The sequence below is a fragment of the Geospiza fortis genome, unplaced genomic scaffold (assembly GCF_000277835.1).
Source record: "Geospiza fortis unplaced genomic scaffold, GeoFor_1.0 scaffold281, whole genome shotgun sequence".
Taxonomy (NCBI): Eukaryota; Metazoa; Chordata; class Aves; order Passeriformes; family Thraupidae; genus Geospiza; species Geospiza fortis.
Genome location: NW_005054340.1, coordinates 2,224,238 through 2,235,164, shown reverse-complemented (window position 1 = coordinate 2,235,164; position 10,927 = coordinate 2,224,238). Strand labels below are relative to the sequence as shown.

Sequence of the window (10,927 nt, the reverse complement as noted above, 5' to 3'; positions counted from 1 at the left end):
TGGCAAAACTGGATCTCTTCTCTGTTCATCACTTGAATGCAATTCCAGCTTTTTGAAAACTATCTTCTTTTTTCTACAACCCCTTTATGCTACTCTTTATCCTTACGAGTTTCTTTTCGCCCTTTAAGTCCTTCTTGGTATGCGTTTGCTCTGAGATTCCGATAACATGACCTAAAGCCAATACATGTCAAATACCCCAGTGCAGTTGAACTGCCTGTCTTGCCAGCAGCGCCCTGGGCAGGGGAAGAGAAGACACTGGCACAGAAGCATCTGGGCTGGGGTGCAGAGCTGGAGCAGAGGGACTGTGCCCAAAGGTATGGGATGGCCAACATCCAGCACCTCAGCTCCCTGCCTGCTGGGCAGCACCCAAGCTGGCACAGGTTAGATGCCAGCTCCTGCCCTGCCTGCCACCAGCTGCAGCTGATGATGCTGGAGAGGGGAAGGCTGCCAAGCATGGACCTTCAGAGCTTGGAAGAGAAATGGATGTGGTGCTTCCTGCCTCCCTGAAGTAAGAGTTTTTACCTTAAATCAAAGGCTGGCCAAGTGACAGCGCCTAAGACCACATTATTTGGGCTTTAGCACTGGGGATGATTCTTCCTGTTAAGGTTGCTGGTGCTAGAAGAGGGAATTTAGAATATATACAAGACTAAAACCTGAGCTACATTTTGACCTGCACTGCTGCGCTCTTTATTTAGATGCCTGTTCATGCTGTCCCTTTTGCTTTTCATTTGACTAGCCAGTGCAGCAGGCTGTGGTAGCTGCTGCAGCTGTTTGTGCTGAGAGTGCAACTTGTTTTCCAGGTGCTGCTTCTTCCCTGTCCTCATGCAGAGATTAAAATTTAACTCTTACCTCCCTCATCTGTTTGGCCTGCTTTGTTTCTCCTTTCCATTCTCTTGCACTATAACCAAGTAGATCAACTTCTGGCAGCACACTGAGATTCCCTAAATTGAGATTGATTCACAGATTAGTTACATTCAGCTGTTGTGCATCTAAAGGGAAGTTTGAGGGTCATTAATGAATGTGGAGTGACAACAAAAAGCTTACTTATGAGTTGCCTCTGAAGGTAGTTGCTCCACCTGAAACATAAAGGATAGAACAGGTGTCACCGAGGAGGTGTTGAAGGTCAGTATTTACTGAAGTAAGCAATAGTGTGGAAGATTGAAGCCTGCATAATAAAAACCTACCGTTTCAGCAGCTGTGCTAAAAAGCTGTAGAGCCTTCTACAATACCAAAAAAGAGCTGTGAGGAAGGACATGCTTAACATTAGCTGCACTTTCACTTTTTGCCACATGAGACACAGGGATTCCTTGCTGGCTGTTTTCCAGGACCACACCTCATGCCTTCCTAAAATAGGGATGAAAAGAGAGAGAAGAAAAATCTTATCACTGTTTTGAAGTACTTGTTTCTGTTTGTTTTCTTGCAAAAAGAAAGATCATCCGAACACGGTATCACTTCAAATGAAACACAAAACATGACATGCAAAAGATTAATATATTTTACTTAATACTTAAGTTTTTGAAGTTTCTAGGGGCTTGGGGGCACATAGTTCACATTTCCACAGTATCCTGCACACAGTGAAGGCTACATATATAGTTACAATGGAGGCACAGGAAGACTGGTATCAAACACACTGCTCAATAACAAAAAAAACCCAAAATTGTTTTGTTTGTTTTTTTTTTTTTTACTTCAGGATGTGCTGATCTAGAGACCTGTACTGTCATTATTTTGTCTGTAAGTCATGGCTTTAAAGACATGACTTTAAAGGTTTGTAAGACTTGTAGTCAACAAATGGGCCATATAGGGCAATATTAGCTGACTAAGCATCATATGACTGCCTGGGAATTAAAGGAATGTTCCTGCCTCAATTTGGGTAAGTTTAGGGTCAATTTAAAACTCCAGAGAAAGATCCTCCCCAGGGATTCGGTAGAAAGCTCAGGAGATCATCATGCTTACTTCACAGACATAAACAAGGACAAGATTCTGTTGCTCCCCTAGCATTACAAACAAGGTTAGGGAAGGTTACGGTTGTCTCTTGTTCATAAGAAGACCTACAAGTAAAAAAGGGCCTGAAGACTGAACATTTGACAAAGGGAGCATCTGCTCTCTAAGTGAGAAATTTGTCCTCTGCAAGAAATTTGAATATAGGAAATTCCCAGAGCTCATGATGAACAGCTGCTCTGTTATTAACTTATTTATTGATTTAGTACAAAACCTTAAAAGAACTCCACTTTTTATAGAGGCATCCACAGAGAAGGCTGAAAAGATCCTTCTCCAGGGAGTCTACAGACAGGATTACTCATTCCACATAGTTTTATGTCAGATGAACTTCTGCCTCTCCTGGCTTTAACAGGAAATTTAAGAGGGGCTTAAGTTTTCCAAGTAAATTAAGCCCATGCACTGTGGACAACAATCCAGCCAAAGAGTTACATATCAATTCCAACCTTAGCAACAAGATAAACAGTGATGCACTCATTTTTATGAGCACTGTTGCATATATACACAGAGCAGTGCTGATACTTGGCCTTTCCCAATATTCTGTTGTTTGAAGAAGTTTTATTACAAGATTTTGTACGCAAGTCATCTGGTGGTGAGACCCAGACTTTGTCTCTCCTGTGAACTAAAGGCAGGTTAAGAGCTGTAAATGCAAAGGTGTCCATAAATTTTAAGTAATCAGAGGTGGGGTTGGGGTGCTAGTTCTGAAGCTCCAGAAAACTCCAGTTTATTACTGATGCCAAGTAACAGACAACAAAACATCAGCTGTAAGGTTTGGGAATGGAAAACTTCATAGAAAACCCAGATACTCCCACTTACAGCTCACACGCACATATGAACACCCTCCCACTTCCTCCTGAGGGACACTGGTAGGCACATTCTCAATAAACACAGAAACTTCTACCTAGAGAAATAACAATCCCAGCAGAATCAAGCAGCTGCAATTTTTTCTCCCTCTTATTTAAGATAAAGGCATCAGCATTGGAAAAAAACTCAGTGGACTTAGAATAACTGAATCTTCTGTCCACTAGAATGGAACCTGATGGCTCACAGATGTTCAGCCCATGGATCAGTATCAGCTCAGGGTATTCTGGATTTACCCTGTTGTATGCAAACCAATGATGACTGAAATTAGCACCAGTTTAAATATACAAAATCAAAGGAAAGTTGCAGCAGACTTTAATTTCATTATGTAAAAGGATTGTATGGTCCACTCCCACATTTGATTTTGAACAAACTGGCTCTATAAAAAAAAAATCAAGAGCTGGTCCATCTGTTAAAATTACATACTTTGCATTATGGAGAACCAAGAAATACATCTGAATGCAAAATTTCTTCCCTTACCCCTTTTTACAGGCAGAAAGATGACAGCTCCACATCAGTTTTTAAACTGAATCAAGCAATCTTTTGAAAAAGTTTTTGATGGTAATAATCCTGAAAAAACCTCAGGCTACTGGAGTTCAACAATCTCTCTTTCCATGCCTGTGGTTAACAGGTGCTTGAGCAACTGCTCTTCAAGGAGTGCTGGGAAGCACCGGGTTACTGGTTTCCATCAGAAACACAAATCAGTGTCAGAGAACACGAGATAACCACATAATGCTCACCCATTTTTATTCAACATGGGTATTTCCCTAGAAGAAAGCCTAATGGGCAATGGAAAAACCTGCAAACAAGTGATTTTGAGTATTTTTGCTACATTTGTATTGCAACATACCTTGGACTTCATGAACTTTCCCTCCTGTCATGGGAAAGCTGCTGTTCGAACAGCACTCTGTGACTCAGTTAATACTTTCAGTGCTTATGTCACACTTAGAAATTAATTACATTTTTTTATTCAAGTAAATGATATTTAGAAGTAGCAGTTGGATCACAAAGTGCTGCTGGTAAAAATACATCATGAGCATAAATTAAAGAAGGCAGTAGCTTAAAATAGATCTTACCAACCCCCCTCCCTGCACCTTTCAGAAGTCTTCAGAAACCAACGAGCAATTAAATTAATAACACATTAGTGGGGGGGAGTAAAATAAACCCACAGATTTTTAAACGAAATCCATTCCCTGGGATATGGGCACAATTCATCCTGCTCCTCAGGAGGCAGTGACAGGAGCAGTTGGTGCTGAGACCAGCTGCTGGGCTTCCACCTTCTTGAAGGCTGCCTGCAAGCATCAGCATGACAGGGAGGCCTGCCTCTTCTGCCATGCAGAAATTTGGAAGAACAGAGGAACAACAGAGTTGATCAGGAGCTGATAGCAGTGTTTATCTTATACAGCAAGTAATACACCATGTTTTCTTTTCGTGCCACATCAGCTTCCTGCTAGTGCCAAGCCTTAAGCTTTTACCCCCTGCAAAGTCAGCAGGAGAGACACGCAGAAGGAAAAAACCAACAAAAAAAGCCAAAGAAAAAAAGATAAGTAAGAAACATCTGTTTCATTCTCAAGTAACTCAAGAAGAATCTCTAAAGGATTTGCTTCACATGTGACTCCCTCACAACTCTTTTTGAGGCTGCCACCTTAAATATGCATAAGTTGATGAAATGCAAAATGTCAGAGATCAGCTTGGGAACTAGCAGGCAGCACTGTATGCATTACTGAATATCCCAGCATGTCTGATGGTGCAACCACCCTTTAATGGTTTTCTCCATACCATTAACAAGGCCATCAGAGAGATAACAAGAGCATCTTCCCAAATTAAAACATGACAGAATGATTTATTTTTGGGACATTCCTCTTCATGGTCTTTTTGGTACTGAAAGCAGAATATAGCACTTGTCACCATGAAGTGGCCAGGTTTCATACTCCCATCACACAAAATTATGTTCATAGTTCCCAAAAAGCAGGCATACCCTCATTCAAAGAGGGAGGCAGAATGTGGGATGCCTCTGTGCCAGCCCTTCTGCTGTCCCACCTGAGCCACTCCTTCTCCCTCCTCTGTTGGATGCAGAGCTAGGAAGGGAGACCCCTCAACTGAGACATGCAAAGCTCGGCAGGGAGGTCCAAGTCTGCCCGTGTTCAAGGTGTGCGCGCAGTTCTCTTCACGTTGTTGCACATTGCTGTTTTTCAGATTTTACACCATCAGCACCGAGGTATGTTACAGAAAAGGCTAAGTCCCTCTCTTAAGGGCAAACAAACAAACTTACCCTCATAGAGCAGGCTCAAGCATGATGCACATGTTTACATAGACCTCAACTGAATGAGCCAAGAGGGAGACACAGAAAAATTATTCATTATACAAATTCAATACCTACAAAAGATTACATTACATTAGAGTTTAGAAGAGAGAAATATGCCTTTTTAAGTGGTGCCAAGAGATTACAAATTATTTGATTTCCCAGTTTATTATCAGCACCACACAAAAAATAATACTGAAAACAGATCAAACACATACCAAGATATGTGAGAAGCACTGCTTAATTCAGTAACTATTTCATTACAAACCCCTTCCTTTACAGAATAAAGCAACGTCAACTTCTTAAGCAACATTCACGTGCTCTAACAAACAGGAAAGATGAGGATCTCTCCTTGGTATAATAAGGAAAAGAAAATAATTTACAGGAAAAGATGGTAATCGTCAATGGCTTATCACAAGTTCAACCAGGTCTGCTGATCAGATACCTTCTTATCAAAAAAAACAAAAAAACAAATGAGAATGCCAGCCCCAAACCACAAGTAGAATCACACAATTATCTAGAAAACAGAATAGTTTTGGTAACACTGAAGCCCATCAGTTGCAAGAAAGGTTTTACTTACACAACTCTTCTGCACAGGGCTTTCCCAAGTGCCCTCTTAGCTCCCTTAGTCTTTTTTTTCAGAAAAATATAGAGAATATAGAGCTGGCAGCCTTCTTCAGACTCCCTGATCATCAACAGGAACTGCTGGTGTTAATGCATCTATCCAGTTGGGACACAACTTATTCCTACTGTGCAGCAACAACCCTAATGTGTTCTTACCTACTGGGTGATTATCTAAAATATACCCATCTAGAATTACCTTTACAAAACCAATTTCAGCTATATAATCAAGATATTAATGCATGCCTTAGCCTGCACATACCATTTTCTCTCTACAAATGCCTATGAGAACAAAATGAAAGTTTAGTTCTTCATTTCCTGTACAATTCAGAATTCAGCTTCCTTTTTAAGGCACAGGGTGCTTCATCCAAGATGAATAATGCTTAGCCCCACTTCCATTTAAGTAAGAAAAATCATGACAGAAGCCTTCTGAGAATTTACAGTCCAGAATACTGGACAAGAAACACATGAAAAGCATTTCATGCCATTAAAAAAACATGAATCTCTCTAAAACTCTTATTCCTATTAAAAAAAAAAGAAAAAATAAAATAACCTCCTTTTAAAGAAGGAGCCTATGAAATATCTGCTACTGTTTTTTTCTTAATGTGGAAAAAAATCTGTTCCCATTCAGAATTGCTATTTAATGCCTGTACACTTCAAACAGAACTTACGTAAATGCACTAAATCTATTATTTGAAAGAAGCCCACTCTAAGAATTCTTATTCTGCCTGCTGCAGAGTTGCATGTTGAGTCACCCCTAATGCCACTCATGGTTGTTTCACAATTCTCAAAATGCTTTTCTTTTTTTTTCTTTTTTTGCCATGCTGAATCTAAACTATAAAGGAAATAGAATAAAGGAATAACAGAATAAAGGAAATACTTTCTTCCTGAACATCCCAAGTATAAATACCTTGAGTTTTTTTATGTTGATATGTAGATAACTAAATAACTGAAACCTGGTTAGGGGGAAAAAAGTCTTTCTTAGCAGTAACAGTAATTTTTCTCCTCCTGATTTTTAAATCTTGTTTGCTAGACAGCACAAGACCTGCACCAGCTACCCCACCCTCCAAGGATGCACAGTCATTAGGTGGCTGGGGGTACCACAGGCAGCATTCCTCCTGGTCTCTCCAGGCAGAGGTCCAGCAGCAGCTGCCCCACTCCTGGGGTTTCCCAGTGCAGGAAGTGCCCCTGGCTCTGCCTGGATGCTTTGTAAGCACACAACACAGGACAGTCCAAGGAATTCTAAGCTATCTGTTGATAAAAAGTTATCCCAACTGATATCCAGGAAAACAGCAAGATCAAGTAACCCACGACAAACAAAAAAATCTACTCTTCTGAGCTTGTTTACTGTCCAAGGAGAAAGCCAGCCCCATCTCACCAAACTACATCCATGTTGCTCATCATTCCCATCTCTGTACTGGGTCTGACTGTTGCACCCACACAGATTTTGTGTGTCTTCAGAGCATGGCCCTCTCCTGAGTGTACCCGATTCTGTGTGCAGATGGTGCAGAGCTGTGTATTTTTCACATGGATTAGAAATTACATGCCATTTATGATTAATAATCACAAATGATTTCTATCTCCTGGTGGAGCACCAGATCACAAAGCCCGTGATTCCTCAGCAGGTATTATGCAGAGGTTATTCCAGCAGTGTTTTACTTGTGTCTTGCCCTCTTTTTAAGATCAATTAGAAGCACAAAGCAAGGGCAAAGAAAGCAAAATATCAAAGCCATCACTCTGAATGCAAATGGCAGAAATTGGTCTTGCATCTCTTCCCCTCTGCCTCTCAGTGTCCAGTCTGACGAAAGCCAAAACTTCAGCTTTATTCTGCACAGCTCATGGTACTTGTATGGAAGTAGCTGGAGTGTTCAAACCCTGCTCTCTCCATCATCTCAAGGGCAGCACTTCCAAACTGGCATATTTTAATTAGCTCAAGCACACAGGAGTCCTCTGCCTTTTTGGGAGAGTGCATTACCAGGCACTCCTGGCCTAAAATATTACACAAAAAAAAAGCATACTGAAAGGTAAAATTGATTGCATCAAGATAGTCACTGAAATTTAAGTTATCGCTCAGTGTAATACCAAAGTCATAGCTAACAGAAACATTTCATAAAAATGTGATTCAAGAACACAGAATATTCTGTGCAAGAGCTTTCTACTTGTAAAAGCACATTATTAGTAGTATTAGTATTATCATGCATAATAATATCACTGTCACTATTGTCACTGCTAATGCACAGTTGGTATTTTTACAGACATTCAGATGCAAGAAAAGTTTCAAGCGAAGCACTCCAGACATCAGTCACAGGGATCAATAGACCACAGCTCCCTGACACCTCTGCACTTGCTCAAACTGCCTAAAAACCAGACAGTTACGTGGCAAGGACTAAATAAAATCATGCACTCCCGTAAAATACAGTTAAATGTGACCCTGCATATTGAGATCTTTTTGAGGGGCTGGCACTTGGCAGTGGCATGACTTACTTTCACTTGTAAAGTAAGAAAATGAAATCCAGGGTCCTGGACAGTTTCTGTCATGGAGCCCAGCAGTATAATTTTTAAAGTTCTTCATTTATGAAACCCCCTATTTTTAAGGCCTTGGCCTCTGGCAAAAAGGTCACAGCTGAAATTCATGTGCAGGAAATGACCCAAAATGAAACCACAATTGAAGGACAATAAACATATCTCCAAGCTGCTCACAGACAAGCCCCTGGCGTGGTGCTGTGCTCAGAGCAAAACTGGGGAAAACGGGTAGGGCTTCTCTTTGTCGTACAGATAGACCTGAAACAAGTATTTAAGTTTGCAAAAGACTGATTTTGCACAAACTTGGCAATTAAAACCTTGCTGACCATTCAAGGGAGGTGATTCTGCCCTCCACTGTGGTGAGACCCCGCCTGCAGTACTGCATCCAGCTCTGGGAACCCTGGCATAAGAAGGATGTGGACCTAATGGTGCAAGGTCCATGGAGGAGGCTGTGAAGATGACCAGGGGGATGAAGCACCTCTCTTATGAGAACAGACTGAGGTGGCTCAGCCTGGAAGGCTCCTAGAAGACCTTACAGCACCTTCCAGTACCTAAAGGGGCCTACAGGAAAGATGGAGATGGACTTTTTACAAAGGAATTTAGTGACATAACAAGGGGTGATGGCTTTAGATTAAAAGAGGGCAGGCTTAGCTTAGATATTAGGTAGTAAGTCTTCACTATGAGGCTGGTGAGGCACTGGGACAGGCTGCCCAAAGAAGTGGTGGATGTCTCACACTGTAAAGCGTTTAAGGCCAGGTTGGATGGCGTTCTGAGCAACCTGGTCTAGTGAAAGGCGTCCCTGTGCATGGCAGGGGGTTGGAACCAGAGGGACTGTAAGGTCCATTCCAACCCAAACCATTCTGTGGTTTCCTGGTGGCAGCTGATCTTCAGGCAGTGCCAAGCACCTTGCCTTGATGCTGCTTTGCCACACGGATACAAGGGCAGACTTGATGACGGCCAAAGCCTCAGGGACACCACATTGTATCAGGGCACTAGTTTGATGCTAAGGTACACATTTCTCACTTTCATAGCATCATTTCCCCAACATGACTACCCTGCCCTGGAAACATAAATGCTGAACACGTCAAATATGTGGAAAACCTCAGCAACATATTATGTATGGACAAGGCACCTGAGATGGGGTCATGCTGAAATAGAACCAGTGAAAGGATCAGAGACTGAGCATATACAGCCACATCTTGCCACACCTTTAGCCCTCCACCATCACAGAATAGGGCTCAAGTAAGACAACACGTCTTCTGCTCAGCCCACCGCATTTTCCTTAGAAAAATGTTTGTTGAAAGATAAGTGTGGGCAGTACAAGCTGCCTTGCTTGACACATCCCTCTGCACAGGTACATAGTGACATCTCTCCTCACTGGTGACATAAGGACAGCAGCTAGAGACACACACTTCCTCTCTCTGTCAGGAGCTTCCAGCATGTCCCCATAGGCTACAGAGAAATCCCAAGCACTTGGGTCTGGATCTGGAGGATGCCAAAAATGCATAGTGTGCAGACCAGCAAAAAAATAGGAAGAAGCTACAAGCACAGCGTAAGGCTGAAAAGAAACCAAAAGATGCTGACTTCAAAATTTCTCAGAAAATTCAGGAAGAAAGCTGTAGAAGTTTTGAAGTATTTTACAAAGTTTGCCTTCGCTGGAGCCCTCTCAAGAAGTGGACAGTAGTCCCTTTATTCCCTTTATGTCCTCAATTATGCTGGGACACAACTCTTATGGATTTTTTGTTATGCTTTTATGTTATCAGGCAACACACAGCCCAGTCATAAGTCATATTGTTCATGGGAAAAAAATCAAACTTTTCATCAAATCAAATTTTGAAATATACAAACCAAACTCTAACACCTCAGAACTGGTACAAGATGCCTAGTAACACACTCCCCTCTTAAAACTGCCAGTGACTGCTTTTACATTGCTGTGGCTGAAGGAGTGGAACTCGCGTTTTCTATCATGAAACTCTGACCTTTTCACTAATAAGTAGCTGTTTCTCTGTCTTCCTGAAAGGTACAGCATTGTTGTGTGATCCAGAGCACTGCAACCATGCACTGAGGAACTGGCATCTGCTATACTGGGAATGCCAGCAGTGGAGCACATGGGCAGATCTCCCTGTTGCTGCTACACGCTGGCACCAGGCCAGCTGCATCAGCCCGGGAGTGAGGAAAGGATGCCCTGTGTTCGCCGGGCCTTCCCAAATTCCATCAAAGCAGAAAACAGATCCTGAAGTGACTCAGGGCCAGATGTCAGACAGCAACTCAGATTAGTGTTTCACTTTAAAGAGTACTATAACTCTTTTAGAAGTCAGACTGCCATCAAATGCCATTAGAATATGACTTAGGCAGCCCAAAGGTAATTAAAAAAATAATTTCACAGCCTAAAACAAGAGGAGATTAAGAAGCTCCTTAAGGTAAACCTTACGCCATTCTAATCACACCCAAAATTAGTTATGCAAGCCTAATGAAAGCAGTGTAATTATATTACCTTTTGACTCGTGAGCACTGGTTATTCCTGTGTTTTAGAAACAAATAAATTATACCCATAATAATCTCTCCTAGGACAGTTTGGCACCATGACTCCCACAGTTCAGCTGTGTGAGGTCAGGAGGTTCAGCA

The 10,927-nt window shown here is 41.8% G+C and overlaps 1 protein-coding gene across 1 annotated transcript in view; it reads right to left on the bottom strand.

Moving 5' to 3' along the window:
• Positions 1 to 10,927, bottom strand: part of OTULINL (OTU deubiquitinase with linear linkage specificity like) — a 25,573-nt gene that overhangs the window by 8,316 nt on the left and 6,330 nt on the right. The window contains exons 2-4 of the mRNA XM_005422566.3: positions 1,185 to 1,344; positions 1,045 to 1,076; positions 850 to 941 (exon numbers count right to left, since the gene is read on the bottom strand). Of these exons, the coding sequence (XP_005422623.1) occupies positions 850 to 941; positions 1,045 to 1,076; positions 1,185 to 1,344 (284 nt within the window). The remainder of the gene's footprint in view (positions 1 to 849; positions 942 to 1,044; positions 1,077 to 1,184; positions 1,345 to 10,927) is intronic.